The following is a 19,513-nucleotide window of genomic DNA, read 5'->3' as shown; positions in this document are numbered from 1 at the left end:
TCCCACCATGATGATAATGGACTAAACCTCTGAAACTGTAGGCCACCCCAATTAAATGTTTTCTTTGTGAGAGTTGCCATGGTTGTGGCATCTCTTCACAGCAACAGAACAGTGACTAAGACAACCAAATGGATAGAGCAATGCTCTTCCCTTGGGCTTCAAAGCTCCGCCCCTGAACCCAAAGCTTTAAAGCTCCTCCCCTCAGCCTCAAAGCTCCTCCCCTGAACCCAAAGCTCCTCCTCCAGGCTTTAAAGATCCTTCCTCAGGCCTCACACCTCCTCCCCCATGCCTCAAAGCTTCACCCCTGGGCCTCAAAGCTCCTCCCTCAGACCTCACACCTCCTCCTTGAAAGGCCCCCCTACCTGAATGCCAGACATGGAACACGGTCTGCTGATAGGTCACTTCTGATGGTGGAATGCAAATGAGAAAGTCCACCTTCTCGAAGGACCCCAAGTCCAGATTTTGGGTGCTGGAATCTGCGATTGAGCATACGTGCGAGAGGAGCTTCTGTGCCACCGCCAGCTGAAAGGGCCGGATGCCCCGTGGCTCCAGACGGTAACCTGCAGCCAGAGCCCCGAGGGATCCCCGATGAGCACAGCAAGCAGGCAGCTACCACCCTCAGCTAGAGAGACTCACAGGAAGGGAGGCCTAGCACACACAGCCATATAGAGAAGAGAGGCACTCATAGTCATCAAGGGCGTGCACGCTCTCTGCCAGACCCTGGAGCAGTCTCACGGGCCTCCTCCTTCCTCAAAAGTCTGAAGCAAGCACTCGGGCAACAAAAGTAGTGGTAAACTCTGCCTGCCGACGCTAGAGTTGGGAAGGGGCACCGTGCTCCATGAGAACCCATTTCAGGAGAGAAATGGTCACAGCTCCTTAAACCCTCCTCTGAATGAGCTACTACAACAGTGCACTGAGAGAAAAGAAATCGGCGTGAAAGGAATGTCAGGAGTGGGCGACCTCACATCAAGTAGGGCTATTTTAAGCCTTCTAGGTGCACCACGGGAACTTTAAAGTCTCACAACTTCCGGACAGATGCTGCAGACTCCAGACCCATCCCTGCAGGTTTTCACCTTAGGTGCTGAACACACCTGAGTCTGACCACCCGCTTTGCGCCTCTCTGTCCGCGCCTGCGCACACTCCAGCCTACACTCACTGCGCACACCCACGCACAGTGGAGCCAGCCTTCCCGATGCAGCAGCCACTCCCTCTGTCTCTAGGGTGCCCAATACATCCTCTCCCTCTGCCACTCACTGTGTAGGTCTGTGACCCTCCCCGCCACTCACTTGTGCACACGGGAACCCCACTGGCATCCAGCGCGGCTGTTTTCTTGATAGAGGAAGCAGTGAATGAGGACGAGACATGGCCTTGATTTTCCTGGTGAAATTTGTCCAGCAAAATGTCAATGTCACCCTCTGCCCAAAACAGAGAACAGAAGTGGGTTTTGCATTTCAGAGAAATTCGGCAGACCTCTCTGGACCAGCTACTGTGTCTGGTCTTGGCCTGAAGTAATGTGTGGAGAAGGCGTGGGCTTCTATGCAGAACCGTATCCATGAGGGGGATCCTACCATGGCTTCATGGGTGGTGGGAGAAAACAAAAATAGACTACTTGAGGTCAGAGGCGGAGGGACTTTGTGCCTTTTCAGGCAAAGATTGGTCCCTAGAACTTTTCTGGAGTGCATTAAATGAGTCCTGAGGGACCAGAAGCTGTAGAGAGGAAGGGAATCTGAGTGGCTGAATAGACCACAGAGAGAGGGGAAAAAAGGGTTCTAAACACAGGGAGAGCCGTGTGCTAGGGCCCAGTGTAATCCTAGCACCTGAGAAGATGAGGTGGGTGTGCTACACATCTGAGGCCTAGGTCTCAAAAATAAAGATACAGACAGACTGACAACTGACTGACAGACAGAGAGCACAAAACTCTTCTCTGACCCTGGACCTCTACAACCAGAGCAGGAAGACGGACAGACAGCCAAAAAGCTGCAATAGGAAGGAGGCAGGAGCGGCGTCAGTGCACAGGAGTGGGGGCTCCGGCAGAGAGGCTCGGCTGCAGCCCATCCCAGGCATGAGGGCACCCCAGCAATCTCCCTGCCCCACAAATGTGCTTCTTCTCAGTGTGCACACTTGCACCTGCCTCTCATGGGCTTACCTGGGCAGAGGCTGCTAAAGAAGGCTCCCAGGGAGTCCACTTTGCCCGTGACCAGCTCATAGTGGACTTCTCTCTGGTATTCCGCAGGGCTGAGGAGGCTTTCGGAGAGAATCCGGGCTTGGTATTTCCCTGGAAGACAAAAGGTAACCGTCGCTGGGTCCTCAGTATATAATCACTGTGAGTTCTTAGACAACAAGGTTCCTGCCTGACCTACCCCTGCAACATCCTGGCTGAGGGGAATAAAACAAAGGACTGAGATGGTCAAAAGCACTTAGAGAACCCCCCGGGGCCTGCCTCTGCCTGTGCCAGCTGTGGGGCACAGACAAGTCCCCTACCATCCAGACCTACCATCCTCATTGGTCCCCAGTGGCTAACAGCTGTGTTGGCCTCACAGAACACAGGCAACAGTGCCAGACACACACATCCAGAGGAATGGGCTTATTAAAGATGGTGAGACTCAAACTCAGAAAGATAATTAATAATTCATAAAGAACAATAAGTTTAGGTTTAAGTGGCCATTGAGAGGCTGCATAGGAACAAGGTGTGCTTTTAATTAAAAGGCATACAAAAACTTCAGGTTGAAAATATATACCATTTGGGAACCTTAAAGGTTCCCACAAAGGGGCGGCAGAGATAGCTCAATGGTCAAGACCACTGGGTGCTCTTCCAGAGGACCTGGGTTCAATTCCCAGCACCCACATGGCAATGGCTCACAACTGTCTCCAACTCCAGTTCCAGGGGATCTGACATCTCACTCAGACATACATGCAGGCAAAACACCAATGCACATAAAACTAAATAAATTCAATCAAAACAGAAAAAAGCCACCCAGAGCCTGTGTGCTTGGTGCTTACTTTACCAAGGAAACTCCCACCATCATTTCATCCTGAATCTCAGCCACAGGAGCAATGGCCGCACACAGTAGGCATTCCGGGAAATTTTAATACTTTAACCCACAAAGTGGATCATTGTTTCTTATCTCAGTCTGATCCCTAAATAACTGGGGGCCAGAATGGTGGAGATGTGAGAGGATTTCTTAGAGCCAATTTGTATAAACAGGGCAATTCAGACTGCAAAGCTGGGCCCAGTCTCTCCAGAGGCCAAATGGTCATTGCTAACTTAGCTACTGACGGCCGGAATGTCTGTAACTACGCATGTTTCCAGGGATGAGCAGCTGAGACCAAGACTCCCTTCTAAAGCCACCAACATGGGCTAAGGTACTAACTGTCCTGCAATATAAAGCCCCCAAAACAAAAGGGGGGCCACCAAGGTGAGAGGCTGGGTAACCTATCCATAGCATGGCTTTCCCATTGGCCAGGACTCACCAGTGACGGCAATGCAGGAGTCGATGGCGGCATTCCTGCAGGCACAGATGATGACCACGTAGTTGGTCTTAGAGAGTTTACCCTCGATGAGCAGCCGGAACATTTCAGAGAGACCCTCGGCCAGGGAGTAAGTGCACTCAATGACATGCACGCTGTCATTGCAAGAGCTGGCAGCCAGTCCTGCCAGCCAGGGCAGCTGTGCAGAAGTCACGGGGACTGCAGTGTTGGGGGCTGGTGGGAAGGGCTGTGGAGGCGCCTGCTGGTACTGCCTGATCTCTGTCAGATGTGATTCACGCCAGGAGCGCAGGAAGATCTGCTCCAGGTCCTCCATCAGCGGCACCTGATCAGCAGCTGCAAGACACGGTGGCGAGAGATGACATCATTGCCTGCTCGTCAGGGGCACGGGCAGCTTGCCACCAATGCCATGGGCAGCTGAGACGACGTGGGCATGCTTAAAACCACACAGCCTGAAATAGTGATTGGAGAACAGAGGAGAACATAAAATGAAGTCAGCCAGCAACCTGCCATCTCGAAAGAACCACAAAGAAAAACAAAATACTCTCTCTCCATCTACCATTAGGATTGTGGGTACTCAACGTGATTCTTTACCATCAACCCTACAATCAGGTTCCCATATCTTATGGTCTCCCTGCACAGCTCTACCGATGGGTGTGTAAATTATTCTCTTGGGGGGTGGCATTTGGTCATCCTGGTTGCTACTGCAGATTTCTGTATTTCTTCAAGGAATTCCTCTGTAGGTACATCTGAAGTGCATGCCTTTAGGTATACTGTGTTACTTCCTAGGCATGCTGGATAGTTTTATTTCAACTTGACACAAGCGAGAGTCCTCTGGGAAGAAGAAACCTCTACTGAGAAAATAGGACCCCCAGACTGGCCCTGACTGCCAGGCAAACGTGCTTGCGATTCCTTGATGGCTAATGTGGGAAGACTCTGCCCGTCGTGGGTGGTGCTACCTCTAAGCAAGTGACCCTGGATGGTGCAGGAAAGCCAACTGAGCAAGCCAGTAAGCAGCACTCCTCCATGGCCTTTCCATCAGTTCCTGTCCTGTAACATGAAACTATAAGCTGAAATAAACCCTTTCTTCCCCCATGTTGTTTTGGCTGTGGTGTTTATCAGGGGAATTGAAAGCCTGGGCTTGAATTCCCAAAAGTCAGCTTTCCCCCAGCGTGATGGGTGTGACAGTTCTAGCCAGCACTCTTAGCATCAATGAGTACCATCTCTTGTGTACTGAGAAAAATGACGTGTTCCATTGCTCATGTGTCTCTCTTCAGCGACTACTGAGATCGGACATCTTTCAAAAGTCCGTGTATTTTCTTTTGTAAATTATCTGGGTGCTCTAGCTGAACATTGCCTTTGAGGAGCTGGAGGGGGGGTTCTCAGACGTCCAGCCGGCTTTCCCCAGCTATGGGACCTTCGCTGCCCTGCCCACAGGACAGCTATGAGCTCAGCCCATCACGAACGTAAACTTTCTTAAAACACCAAGGTACTTTTGCCGTTTGAAAAACTCTGAATTCACCGTTCTCAAGTATGAATTCTTTAGGTGGCAATGCTGGGTGACAAATGTCAAAAGGTTGGCCAAGCCTATCACAACTCCCCAGTCTGTAAAAGGTAGCTTGCAGCAGCCACTTAGGGCTGTGCCAGAGTGTGATTAGGTGGGCTTAGAGTTTCACTTATTTTTCCACTTATTTCTTGTGTGTGCTGTAGAACATGGGAGCAGGTCAAAATGCAAGAGGCAGGAGTCAGGTCTCTCTTTCAACCATGTAGTTTCCAGGTATCAAACTCATCTTCAGGCTTGAAAGCAAGCACCTTTATCTCCTTGGCCCACCCATCAGCCCCGTTTATTTTATTATTATTAGATGCCTCCAGATTATGGCTAGTTATTTGAAGCGTGTGATCAAATTAGAATTGGCAGGTTGGCTGTTATACCCCTTGTCTCTAAGAACTCTCCCTTGAGCCCTTATCTCTCTAAAAGCATCACTCCAGGCAGAGCTCCCTTAGAGGTGGGCTAGACTTCCTACATTTGTATCCTGGTCTCCATTCTCTCTGACCTGCTTTTATACGACTTTTGTCCTTCATCAAGGCAGCCAGCCTTCCACATGGCCAACCCACAATCAATTACCAGTGTCCCTAGCAACACTGATGGGTGCTCAAGTCTGTGACTTTGACACCGTTTCCTTCAGTGGCCTCTGTATCAACCTAATCACACACACACACACACACACACACACACACACACACACACACACACCCTTAGTGAGCACCAAACTGGCCCTGCAGAGGCTGCACTCACACATAAAGCAACAGACTGATGTTCTTGGTCCTATAGCACACATCCCAACCTGGAGGAGGTGCTCATGGAGACACAGCAGCCGTAGTTGCTCCTGGAGTGACGTTGCTCTAGAAACAAAGGAAACTAGATACAGGCCAGGGAGCTCTGATGTGGGGAGCTGTCCCAGGTGTAGCAACAAGGTTCCTTTGAGGAGATAGTGTATGGGTCAAAACTCAAATGGCAAGAAGGGGCAAGGTTCATGGATGTCCTAGACCAGAGCGCTTCAAATGGAAGCTACAAGTCCACGATGCTCCGGCATGATAACACTGCACAGGAAGTAGCAACTGGGGCAGAGTGGGAAGGTGGGAGTGGTAGGCTGGCAGCCACCAGACCTGGGGATAAATGTTAATCGGGCAGGACTAGAAACCATCGGTGAGCTCCAGGGAACAAGGAGATGTGGTTTGGTACACGTTTCCCACAGACCTGGAGACCAAGAGGCCAGAGGTTTGTGATGGGGAGGAAGGTGACAAAGACAGGGTGGGGCTGGATCCTGGGTGGATCTGTGCCAATCGATCGGTTCACATGGGTCTTGGGAAGGAGCCTCAGAGAAACCTGATGCTGGGTCTGCCTTCCACAACCTTCACTGGTTCCGTCCTGATCCTTCTCACCCACTGACTACCTGGGTATCCAGGGTCAAGCCTGAGCTCCTCACTGCCCATCCACAGCTGCTCACAGTGGGTCACAGCTGGCTGGACACTTCCACACAGACTATCCTCAAGCTCACATTCCCTAAATTTCTACCTTTCGCCTCAGCCTCTGTGTGATTCAAGAGCTATCTCTCCAGAGGGCAGGTGGCCTTGAGAGCAACGCAACTAGAAGTAGCCAACAATTTTTTCACTACTTCCCACCGCTCACTTTTTTGCTACACACACACCCACAGCTCACCGTGATCCCTCCTACCCACAGTCAGCCTCCCCAACTGTGCTCCCACCCACCCATACCCCAATCAGGGCTCCCTCCCACACCCAGCCCGACCTGTACTCTCTTCTCAGCTCTTCCCAAGGCTGTTCCTTCTGGCGGTTAAGTCTCTACTCAGAGGACTTTCTTGATGTCCCTAAGTGGACCCCACATGCCCACACCCCATTAAGTTCTCTCCTGCCTCTTGCTTCTCTTCTCTGGTTAAGCTGACTCTCTCTGAGGGCACAATGTTGGCTTTATCACCTGTGCCTTTGGGTCTGGCTCAGCAGATGAAGGTCAGTGTGTTGCCTGAATATGGCCCACGTTTTTGCACTTAGACGGGCAGGTGAGTGACTGGTCTCTGAATCACCCCTATTGGTTACACCCTACTGTTTGTGGACCCCCTCCCTGGAAAGGTTAGGGCTAACCTGGTCTTCAGATCCCTCTCTGGCCTCCTTAGTCTAGCTGGCCCTCCTGGTAAGATCCATCCCTAGCACACAGCTGGACCCAGGCTCACCCAGCTGGACGAGGTAGTAGACGGTCAGCAACAGTTGCGTCTCCTCGGATATGGGCTGCATGGTGGAGGCACCGTGCTGCTCGTAGGCCCTGGACAGCGACTGGGAGTTCTGGTAGCAAGTATACAGTAGGGGACTGATGACCACATCATTCAGGTTTCCGCAGAGGTAGGGGAAGTTCCCGTGGCCTAGGGAAGAAGAAAGCAGCCGCTTGGCAACTGGTCTTAGGGAGTGATATTTCATTTGTACTTTAATAAATAAAGCTTGCCTGAAGATCAGAGAGTAAAACAGTTCCACTGGTCAGCCATACAGACCAGGCAGTGGTGACGCACACCTTTAATTCCAGTAACCACGCTAGTTTGCCATAGAAATCAGGTGGCAGTGGTGTATGACTTTAATCCCAGCCCTAGAGAGGAATATAAGACGGGAGGAGACAGCTCTCGCTCACACTATCATTCTGAGACTCCTAGAGGCAGGATCGCCATTTCAGACTGAGGTAGAGGCAAGAATCAGTGGCTGGCTGTTTTGCTTTTCGGACCTTCAGATTGAACCCCAATATCTAGGGTTTTATTACTCATGCCTTGTACTCAGCCTGGGTCGGGTACCACTGTTGGATCCCCTAAGAGCCAGGGGAGTTCTTAGGTCCCGTTTCTGAGAAATCTCAGACCTCCTATGGTCCTTGATGACCTAGTACACCTGCTCTGCCTTCTGGGACCTAGGATTAAAATGTCATCACTCATATCCAGCTGGTGGTAGGGCATTTCCTTGCTCATTTTGTCCAGTCCCTTATTTTGCAGTTGATCAAGTTCAAGGCCAAACAAAAGAAGTTTACCCGAAACCAAACAGCAATGTCCTTGAAACGACAAGGTGCACACAGCAGTGGGGACTGTTGACCAGACCTTGTCTTCCCCAAGGCCAAGCCTTACACACATACACACACACACACATACACACACACATACACACACATACACACACATACACACACATACACACACACACACATACACATACACACACACACACACACACACACACACACACACACACACACACACCAGGTCCTATAGTGAGCAGAGTTAACCAAACAGCTCGGTGTCTAGACCCAATGACTCCAGAAAGCGAACGGCACTGAGTAATGCTGGAGTGGACCTAGACTCCTTCAGACGGCAGGTCCTGGGGTAGGATGGCCTGAGCAAGGTTCTGATCCCTCTTTACCATCGTTAGCTGCATGACCCTAAGCAAGAACTTGACCTTCTCAAAGCCTTTGCACAATGGGGAGATGCCAAACGGTGAGAGCATGATGTGAACGAATGTTCCCTTTGTCACCAAAATGACACCAAATCTCCCCATGCGTAGCTATGCATAGGCGTCATGTAGGGCTCCGTGGGCCAGGTCTTGAGAAAAACTGTTTCTCGTACTTGAGTAGGACCGATTTGCCAAGACACGTGCTGGTCCCACCAGCAGCTCCAGATTCAGACCTGTGAGTTCACATCTCTGCTCACTTCTCTCAAGACGCTAGGGTAGGGGACCAGGGACCACAAGGAGACAGCACTGCCCACAAATGTGCTGGCTTACAAGGGGCAATGCGGTTACCTTAAAGTAAGGGATATCATGCTTGTCACGCAAGGGGCCCCGCGAGCTGCCCTGAGAACCAGATGACAGCCATGCTACAGAGCCGCTGGCTGGACCTGGAAGCCTGGGAGTGGCGGGCGTAGGGCAGTGAGCACACCTGAGCAGAGGACCTGTCCTCTGGGATGGCTCAGTGTGAGATGCGGGTGTGCAGGGTTCCCTCTGTGAGGGTCTTGGTCAGTGCGGATGCTGGTGTCCACCTCCGAGTCTTGCTACCTGTCCCAATTCTGTATTCTCAGCCTTTCTCACATGCTTCAGAAAAGAGGATGCAGATCTGACCTTTGGTTCTTCCATGGGGCCCTGAAGCCCTTCTACCATGCCAGTACTTTTTCTGCCATTTTCCTGCCATCTCCCCGACCTCTCTTCTCACAAGCAGGATGCCAAATGGCCAATCAAGGAACTGGATCTATAAGGTCCTGAGCACGTCTCTCCTCAGGCACTGCCAGCTTACCCTGCACACAGTTTCCCGTTTAAAAGTCTCTGGCTACCGCCAAAGGATTTCTTCAGTTGAGGCACAAGGCACCTCCAGGCAACACACACGAGCCACCACAGAGGAGACCAAATCAAATCTTACTCAAGGCTTCTGTAGCAGTGACCATGTCTGTCTCGGCCCAAAGTCAGAGGTTATGGCTTTGGATGAAAAGGGAACAAGCCATGGGGGGCTTTGTCCATTCCCTACCAGGCCTTGGTGCTCTGCACTAGCTGGGTAACTAAAGCCCGGGTTCTGTGAAACAGAGAATGAAGGGAAGGAGCAGAGGATGGAGTCGCGACATGTCTGCTGGGGCAAACGGATACGCTCTGCCATTCTCAGCAGTCTAGAGACTGGGCCCACTCTCTTGCCCTGAAGAACTCTTGAGTTGGCTCAGGGGGATTCCTTTGGAGCTGGACTGAGACGAGGTCACAGTTTGGTGTGGGATTCCTTGCAGGCTTCCCTGCCTGCCCAGCTGTGGGCACAGCTGTACTTGCCTTTAAATATCACCGGTTTGGCCTTGCAGATCTTCAGCAAGTTGTCCGGGACAGACACTGGCTCACCGGATGCCACCACTGGGAAGGTGACCGAAGCCGGTCCCACCAAGCCAGGCTGTGGCACACAGGGTACGCAGGTACCTTCTAGGAACACAACCAGCACATCAGTAAAACACAGAAAAAGGGGCGATCTTTCCCCAGCCAACCCGACATCCCAAAACCCGACATGTACAAAAACTACCGCCTGACCCATCTCCCCACTCATAAGACTGTGGGCTCACCCAGCCCCACCTCTCCCCACCAAGAGACATAGTCTTTTTCGACACAGGCCACAGCATGGTAAAGAGGTCGCTTGTCTCTCTGCTACGCCAGGGTCGGCTGCCCAGAACCTCCTCACTCATCTGCGTGCACACATGCACACATGCACGCATGCACACATGCTACTCGCAGGCCAAGGCACCCAACTCTGGGGTTTGAGCAAGACCCTAGCCACTTACCTTGCTTAGTTCTGTTGCCACCACTCTGAGGGAAGCCACCATCCGTGGTTGATTTAGACTCTGGGGACCAACCTTTGTGTCGTTTTTTTGGGGGCCCAGAGTTTGGCAAGATACCTAGACAATATTCAGAGCATGGGTTAGGCCACCATTGGGAACTGGTGTCAATAAAACTCTCCCATGATCTGGAGAGCAGAACTTTTTTGTTTTGTGACGTTGACAGAGCTGGGGCTCAAATCCAGGACCTTGTACGTGTTAGGCAGATGTCCTCCCACTGAGCTACAACTCCCAACCCTTGGTAATTTTTTTTTAAAATTTCAGCTCTATGGATCTAGACAGAAGGAGACATCCTGTCAATTTTTATAAATGTTTCACTCCAAAGTTGTGTTTAAGCTACATCTCTTTAGGTCTGAGCTCCTTGGTTGTTAAAACAGTCAAAATAATAGTAAAAAAATCTACTGAGAAAGTGGCGTAACCAGAGGAAGAGAGATGCATGTAAAATACTTAAATGAAACACTTAGGAGTTCGGGCTCCGCAAACTGCCTCTCCTGCCAGTATCAGCATTACCAGCCCAGCAAAGGTTCAATGCACCAGCACAGTTTTGCCACTTGAAGGCAGTACTGATCCACATGCACACCCCTTCCTGCCCTCCAACCCCACCCTCGCCCAAATGGAAAGCTAATTTCACACTCCCACCCAAGTTGGAAAGCTAATTTCATCAAAAATCAAGAGCAGAAGCTGGACCCACTGCTGCTTGTGAGTCATTCCTGCCCACTCTGATGTCAACAGGCTTGTGACGGAAAACTGTTCATAAATTAGTACCAAGACTTGGCTAGCCTATTTTCTTTAAACTCTGGACACAAGTGTTCAGCTGTCCAGAGGTCCTATCTCAACCCTGTTGTACTTTAAACACGTCTGAACAACTTCTAAAACTACCTAGCCAAGCGGGACGGCAGTGGGGAGGTACAAGCCTTTAATCCCAGCACCTGGAAGGCAGAAACAGGCAGATTTCTGTCGAGCTCAAGGCTAGCCTGGTCTACACAGCAAGTTTAGACCAGCCAGGGATACACAGTGAGAGCCTGCCTTTAAACACAGACAAGCAAATGAAAACCTGTCTGTCTGAACACAAGCCTGTTCCGAGGACCTCAAGGAGCTCAGCATGTGAGGAATGAGGCCTCCTGATACCTGGGGCTTCTGGGTGATGAGAACCCACAGACTGGAGCCCTCAGGGCCGAGGGTGATGTCTCCCTCAGCCTAGGCAGAGAATACACACAGACCTGGCTCTGCCTAGAGCCACCACTCGGGGCCCCTGAAGTGACAGGAAGAGCATGCACCTTGTCACGAGCGCCCCGGTTATTCTACAGCAGCAGCACTTTGAGAATGACTGCTGTTGAGTCTTCTGGAAGGAACCTCAGATAACTTCCTACCCTTAGATTGACCAAAGTGGAAGAAAACCAAATCCAAACAGACACAGAGGTAAAAAGACATGAAGTCCTTGACTTTACAGAGAGCTTTCAAACCTGCAGGCTTCTTTGCCCTCAAAGGCAGGGGGGGACTGTCATCTCTACACCAGCTCGTCTAACACTGGCCCCAGGAGCAGAGGAAGAGCTCTCAGAGACAGAACCCGGTTCCTCTAGGGTGTGGTCCCCAACTACAGGAGGGTAGGGCTGGAACTGAGGATGCAGGAACTGAGACCAGAAACGTCTCTACCGGGCTCTAAGCCAGTTAGTGATCTCAAAACATCACCAGGAACAGCCACTGATGTCACTGATGTCAGCGTGAGCCAATTATTTCTGTCTCCAGAGATAACCCTACCTGGCATTTTCTGAGGAGTCTGCAGGACTTTTAGCTACCTGTCCCCTCCATCTGGGAGCACCAGCCCCTCATCTGAGACAAAGCTCCTATTTCCCATCCTCCACTAGAGGCAGTGTTTCACTGAGAGCGGCTAGTGGCAGGCCTAACTTAGTTGGAAGCAGTTTCCAACACTGACAGCGAAGTCTTGGTTGCTCTAACACATGCCTGTGCTCAACTCTGAGGCAACCCAGGTCAACCAGCATCTCTGACTCAGTCCTTCCCTCTGCCGGGTTCTACCACAGCCAGATGCTAGGGACTGCAAGGGACTTTCAAAAGTTAAAGATTAGAGTGGGTGGCTGGACCCCCCCCCCCGAGGGAGAGGGGAGCAATGTGGGAGAGGAGAGTGATGGTCTGAGTTGAGCTCTAGAAAGTCACCTAACAGGCAGGGTGAGCACCGAGAGACTGGGTGGAGTGTGGACTTCATGGTGAAGCCCCCGTGGAAGTGAACAGTTAAAAGAAGAATGACAGTCAACGAGCTAAATTCTAGAAGGCCTTTGAGATCCCAGGAGGAAGCTTAAAGATCTCCATTCCCCACACACCTCCACAAAGTAGGCTTGGAAGGTTCTAGTCCAATCCTGAATCCAACGCTCTGTAGGCCACCTGCCCAAAACCAAGGTCCCAGGGCCCCAGGCTGAGGGCATCTGCTGTGTTGTTGTATGAGGTGAAGACTACATGTCCACAGAGCTAAGCTCACGGAAGAAGCTATGGACAGCAAGGGGCTTCCTGTCCTTATGGCCAGGGGCCACTCTTCAACCTTGTGGCTGCCCTGCACCCGTTCTGAAGAAGGAACAGCCACAGGAGGAAGGCGGGAGTCTTGAGGGGAGGCTGAGGAATGATAAAAATTCCAGAACATGAAAGCCAGTCAAGACTGGAGAGTCTTAGATTCATGAGGGCTGCTCCTTCAGCAAATGGCTCTGCAGCCGACGGCTTTGGGCCAGAGAAACCTTCTGCTACAATGGAGTTGTATTCCAGCCCAGGGTGCCTTTCTGGACCTGCCTCTCTTCCGCGATGTTGAAAATAAAACCCAGGAAAACACACTCTATCCATGAGCTACAACTCCATCCCCAGGATGGACATTCTCTAAGGACCTTTCCAATTTAATGTCTCAGACCCTAGGTTCCAGTTTAGGTGGGCATGGGGCATGGGGGCCGGGTGACAAGGCAGGAAGGGAAGGAGAGCAGACGAGACTTTCCAGAACATTCTTAGGAGAGCATGAGACTGGGAGTTTGAATGCAATCCCCAAGTCTCCTTGCCCCTCCCTCCCTCCCTCCAAAACTCAATTATCACGCCTGCCACCCTCCCCCCATCACCTCCTCCAGGTGTTAAATGGGCAGACAAGTTCCTGTGGCGGGCTGACACGGATACCAATAGCCAGTGAGCTCGCAGATGTGCACAGCAGTTGGGGATCCTCATCCTGTCCTCAGAGAGCCATTCTTACCCCCAAGAAGGGACCACTGAAAAAGGCTGCAAGACCTATACCCAAGGAGGGACCGCTGAAAGGCTGCAAGATCCATTGCCTTACAAAACAGAGCTGGGCTCTGGATTCGTATTTATCTGTCCCAACATCCACCTTCCTACACCACTCCCAATCTTCCCAAAACCTGCATCAAGAGAGGCTACCTGCCACCAGCACAAAACCCTCTCTGCCCCTCAGCACACATGACTCTCCCATAGCATGGCCCAGTCACAGATCTGAGGACATGTGACATCCGCCCTGATGCTCACCAACACATTAGACTCTGGAGCCTCCATGTCCCCAGTCCTGTACCCATATCCCCTCTGGCCCAGGTCCAGAGTAAAGAAGGGCCCTAGCACCTCCAGGACCAGCAGCACTACCTAAGGCTGAGGGACGAGGCACGGCAGACAGGCTACTCTTAGCCAGCTGTGGCTGTTTGGGGGAGTCTTTGCCATTGAAGACAGTGGGACCTGTTGCTGTGGTCACTGAGGGGTGATCAGAGGCCGGACCTGAAAGCAGAAAGCATGGGAAAGTGGTCAGAACACAGGCTGCACCGGAACCAGGCAGATAAACTAGCTCTGATGCGTTCTATCAGGAAAGCAGGTTTCTGACAGGGTGATTCTGCCACATGCAGACAAAGATACATGAGCATTCACATGTGCACATTTGTGCACATACTCCTAAACCCACACACATGCATGTATGTATCTAGAAACATGTACACCCGTGTGCACGTTCTTTCCCATGTGGACATAAATGTGCACATATGAATGCAAACTCATTCCTGATTTCACATGCTTGTACACATATGCACAGGTACGCATACAGGAACATATTCATGCCCCCTGCATAGACATAGAAGTGCACAGAAACATACTTAATAAATACCCAAATGTACAAGGGGCCGATATACACAAATACATGTACACACATTCAGAAAGATATAAATATTCCTGCTCACACATGAGCATGGGAACAGACAGATACATATGAACATGAGCACACAAATACCATGAACCTTCTGTTTTCACTCAAGAGGGTCTAGTGTGGGTAAGGGAAGGTTTGGGGTGCATGGGAGGCTGAATTTCCTAACCTGCAGCCCCATATCTGAGATGGTCGATTCTGTTTGCTTCCTACCTTCCTCCACCTCTAGAATTCAGTTTTATATCAAAACACTGCAGGGAAGCCTGGCAGGTTGGTTGATGACAAAATCTGGGATACTTATAGGGTTCAGGTTCCTTAAGTCTTGAGAATAATTCTGGGGGCAACCATGGACTCTGGTCCCATAAGGAGGCCTACGTTGGCTGGAATCGTAGGAAGGTTTTCATGAAACTTCCCTGTCAAAGCGGTGGCCCGTGTGACAGTTGGAATGTGATTCTGGGACTGTCCAGCCTGTATCTGAACCACAGTCCCATTACTTACAAGTTATGTGACCTGAAACACATACTGTATCTCTCCAAATTTCAATGCCCCCTCCATAAATGGGAGTCATGACGGCAAGAGGCAGAGCCACTGTGTGAAGGATGCAGGTGGGCAGACATCCAGGGCATGGAACAAGTCCCTTAAGGGGCTGCCGTTACTATAACCTCATTTAATTCTTATTTACCCTGTGAACTAGACTGAAAAGGACACCCCACACCCCAGGTCTACACACGGGCAAACAGAGTTAAGTTCCAGGAATTGAGTGAATTGCACCATTCGGCGAAGGATAGCAGCGCTGGTGTCTACACCGGGTGCTTAGCCACAAAACAGCGGGGTCCCCAGTCCACAGCGGCAAAGGAAGAGAAGAGTCAGGACACTGTTGGAGGGAGAGGACAGAGGCCAGCTTGTGAAAAGGAGCCTAGAGCCCCTGAAGGACAGCGTGTCCCAGCGAGAGTGATTGATGGCTCTGCAGAGCCCAGGACACTGGCTTCACTGCCAGGGCAATGTGCCACACTGACTCTCTGGACAGGAAGGATGAAAACCACCAATGGCCTTCCAGAGTCCTCAGGAAGGCCGATGTCTCCAGACAACAGCAACCACACTTACAGGCTTCGTCTGTGTGGCTCAGGGCCAGGCATGTGAAAGAGAAATACCTGGTATACAAATTTGCCTCCCCCAACTCCTCCCTGTGAGGTCCTGGGCAAGCCTCAGCCCCCATGGAACTTCAATTTTCCAAACACCCCATTGGCTCACAGGACGCAGCAAGCTTTAGTGAGTAAGATACATGCCCAGGGTAGGCACACCCAACATGGGATAAAGGACAGGAATCTAACCTCCACCCCTCCTAGAAATCCCCTTGGAATGTTGACCTGATACTTGTCATCCCCTGAACCCTGTGCTGTGACTGGGGGGTGGGAGTGGGGGTAGAATGACTCTGAAGCAGGATCCCAACACTGGGGGAAATCACATTCCTTATCCAATAGGAGAGCAGGCAAGTTTTCCAAATGAAGGACGATGTGTACACTTTGCTAAAACTCACAAACTCAAAATGACCTAGGACAACAACACACCAAGTAAAACTTACAAGATGGCATCGAGCAACAACACTCAAAGTGTGACCTTTATATATTTTGAAGAATGCCAACTCCAGGGGCCTGGCTTTAGCACCTGGGACACCACTCAGTAGTCTCACCTGCCTGTTGAGCTCCCATTGGGATGTTGGGGTTTGTCCCAGGAACAGGATCACTGGGGAAGGCAGCCAGAGACCCCGAACTCTCCAGCGGTGGAAACAGAGAACTGGGACAGGTGTTGGTGGAGTTCTGCCGGCTTCTGAACTCTAACAGAGGCAAGAAGGACACATGAAGTTTGGTGGTGGTAGTGGCAGCACACGCCTTTAATCCCAGCACTCGGGAGGCAGAAGCTGGTAGATCTCTGTGAGTTCGAGGCCTGGTCTACAAGAGCTGGTTCTAAGACAGCCAGTGCTACACCAAAAAACCACTCTCAAAAAACCAAAGAAGAAGAAGGAGAAGGAGGAGAAAATAGAGAAAGGAGGAGAAGGAGGAGGAGAAGGAGGAAGAAATGATGATGATGAGGAGGAGGAGGAGGAGGAAGAGAAGGAGGAGGAGGATATGATGGTGACCAGGAAGAAAAGGAAGAAGAAGAAAGAAGAGCGTAGTAATGAAATCTACTTGGCCCTTACCCAGTGACTACAGAATGACTTCCTAGAGTGGAATTGTCTACAGAACCGTGGGGCACATGAGTCTATAAAGAATGTCAGTGCCATGCTAATCTGTTTCAGTGTGTTACAGGGCAGAGGTGCCTTGTTCCATAAACGGTTCCCTGCCAAAGGGTGACTCTATCCGCAGACAGAATAAGAGTGTCCAGTGGGGGGAACAAGAAATACTCTTTAGCCAGGCGGTGGTGGAACATGCCTTTAATCCCAACACTTGGGAGGCAGAGGCAGGAGGATCTCTGTGAATTCTACAACTCTGTGATCTACAAGAGCTAGTTCCAGGACAGGCTCCAAAGCTACAGAGAAACCCTGTCTCGAAGAAAAAAAAACAACAAACAAGAAGGAAAGAAAGAAAGAAAGAAAGAAAGAAAGAAAGAAAGACACTTTATGCAATCTGAGCCCTGTGCTTAACATCCAAGGAGACATGAGGTGATGGTAATCCCCCAAGACACAGGACCACTCAGCATCTCCCTCCTCTCCTACACCATCCTCTTTTATATATAAGTCCTTTCCCAGCAGCGGCTCTAGCCTGTGAGCAGGATAGAGAACTGGACCCACAGGGAAGGTCAGCTTCATCTTCAGAGCCAAGGGCTTGCTCTCCTGCTACAGCCTGTACCACTGTACAGAAGTCCCTGACCCCTCCCCTCCTAGCCCTACAATGCTCACTGGGGGTGCACTCCCAGCTCCCCACTCCCACCCCTCCAGATTCAAGCCCGCCCCCCCCCCTCACCTGAGCCTTTCCAGCAAATCAACGGTCCTTTGGTCAGTGCCCCCTGTGCATTCCGGACCAGATAGTACTTGAGGTGCTTCTGTTTCTTGGGCTGTGTGCTCAGCTTCAGGTTGATGTGGTTGGAGAATTCGGTGAAGTAGCAGAAGCCTTTCTTCCCACAGCCAACACAGTTCCCAGAGAAACCTGGGCAGGAGGGAGCAAGCCATGAGCCTCTCTGCTTCCCTTTCAACTTCCCTTCCAACAGCCACAGTTCATCAGGACTCTGACGTTTGCACCCCCATACCAGCAGTCACCCAGAGACTGCCATCGGCATGGTAATCAGGCTGAGGAGTCAAGACTGCCTTCACTGAAACGGGAACAGAGGGACTGAGCCACAGATGTGAGTCTGGCCAAGTGTGGGAGATTTCACCCTCTTGGGGCAGTGTGTGTGTGTTAAAAATTCCATGTACATGAATGTAGTCTACAAACACACACGCACAGTGGAATTTTATTCAGCCACAATGAAGAACACAATTGTATCATTTGAGGGGGAAAAAATGGAGTTAGAGATCATTATGTTAAGTGAAACAAGCCAGACAGACTCAGAAAGACAAGCAATACTGTTTTTCTCTCATATGCAGAGCCTGTATTTTAAACATATATGTGTGTGTATGTGTGGTGGGTGGGTATATATATATATATATATATATATATATATGTATGTATACATGGGGCTTCAAAAGAGGTGGAGAGAGGAATAAGCGAGGATAATGGGGAAAGAAAGATAAATATTAAATATTTTTATGATATTCAAATCAGGATCTTTATAAGTATATGTGAAATATATGATATATATATTTATACACATTATATACATTGCTTTGGATATATAATAAAAAGGTAACATTCAGAGGAGGAAGGTAACTAATGAGGGGGATAGGAAGGGGACTAGGAAGGGTGGCTTGGGCAAACATGAGCGAAACACAAACACAAGCATCCAGGAAAATGTCATAATAAAACCCAGTGCTGAGAAGCAACAGATAAAGAGCCATGCGTGGAGCTCACTTTAAAGGCCAGCTCAGCCAGTCAGGCAGATCAAAAAATACCAGATGCATAGTGGGGACCCTGGGAGTGAGACCCAAAGTTTAGCAGCCAGCAGAGTGGAGATGCCATTCAAAAACATGGCTGTATCAGGGCAGAGCATCCTCCTGCTGCGATAGGCTAGACAGGCCTCTCTGCCAGTTTGCAGCTCTAGATAGCCATCTGAGAGGGGATGAGAAAGCTCCTCGTATGAGCCATGGACACGCAGAGCGTGCATTTGGGGGGGTCTCTACAAAACACAAAGCCCCTCCAACGGAACCAGCCACAGGCCTTGGTTAGTACAAGAGAGACCTAACAAGGTGGCCTCTCCACCTGACCACTGCTCCTGAGTGTCAGCCATCCCACGACAACCTTGCTCTGCCAATAGCAGGCCTGGTTCCTAGGAGTCCAACGTCCTGGGTCAAGGGAGGTCCTGAGGCAGAGCCACATTCACTTCCTTTATTGAGCCCTCTGCCTGAAGGGCTCATTTGGTGTGAGGCCATAAAAGCCACATGTCTCTGCATAAGCACTGCTCATACACAGGCTGTCCCTGGGAATTCTGGCTCATATTCGGAAGAAGTCCAGTAGGTGACTTGAAAGTTAAAGACATTACCCCAGAGAAGACTCCACACTGCTCAAAATCTCCAATCTGCACATGTCTTGAGCATTTTAATATTCTATAAAAGGCCTTAGAAACAAGGAAAGACTTTGGCTGGGATGCGATAGGCACAGGTGACATAGGCATTCAGAACCAACTCAGGCCACACCAGTGTGAACAGGTACTCATGCCACACTGGTGTGAACAGGTACCCAGGCCACACCAGTGTGAACAGGTACCCAGGCCACACCGGTGTGAACAGGTACTCATGCCACACCAGTGTGAACAGGTACTCATACCACACTGGTGTGAACAGGTACCCAGGCCACAACGGTGT

The 19,513-nt window shown here is 50.6% G+C and overlaps 1 protein-coding gene across 3 annotated transcripts in view; it reads right to left on the bottom strand.

Moving 5' to 3' along the window:
- The window catches only part of LOC121438914 (protein GREB1), a 68,216-nt gene that overhangs the window by 35,847 nt on the left and 12,856 nt on the right, over positions 1-19,513 (bottom strand). For 2 of the 3 annotated variants that reach the window (XM_041639415.1, XM_041639416.1), the window contains exons 4-13: positions 17,520-17,702; positions 16,250-16,393; positions 14,016-14,144; positions 10,329-10,442; positions 9,832-9,975; positions 7,236-7,421; positions 3,472-3,822; positions 2,147-2,275; positions 1,287-1,415; positions 363-560 (exon numbers count right to left, since the gene is read on the bottom strand). In XM_041639415.1, the coding sequence (XP_041495349.1) occupies positions 363-560; positions 1,287-1,415; positions 2,147-2,275; positions 3,472-3,822; positions 7,236-7,421; positions 9,832-9,975; positions 10,329-10,442; positions 14,016-14,144; positions 16,250-16,393; positions 17,520-17,702 (1,707 nt within the window). The remainder of the gene's footprint in view (positions 1-362; positions 561-1,286; positions 1,416-2,146; positions 2,276-3,471; positions 3,823-7,235; positions 7,422-9,831; positions 9,976-10,328; positions 10,443-14,015; positions 14,145-16,249; positions 16,394-17,519; positions 17,703-19,513) is intronic. The other variant, XM_041639417.1, reaches the window with a different exon arrangement.

The sequence above is a fragment of the Microtus oregoni genome, unplaced genomic scaffold (genome assembly GCF_018167655.1).
Source record: "Microtus oregoni isolate MIOR12 unplaced genomic scaffold, Mior012 000058F_ref0000040, whole genome shotgun sequence".
NCBI lineage: Eukaryota > Metazoa > Chordata > Mammalia > Rodentia > Cricetidae > Microtus > Microtus oregoni.
This window is presented reverse-complemented; position numbering and strand designations above follow the sequence as displayed.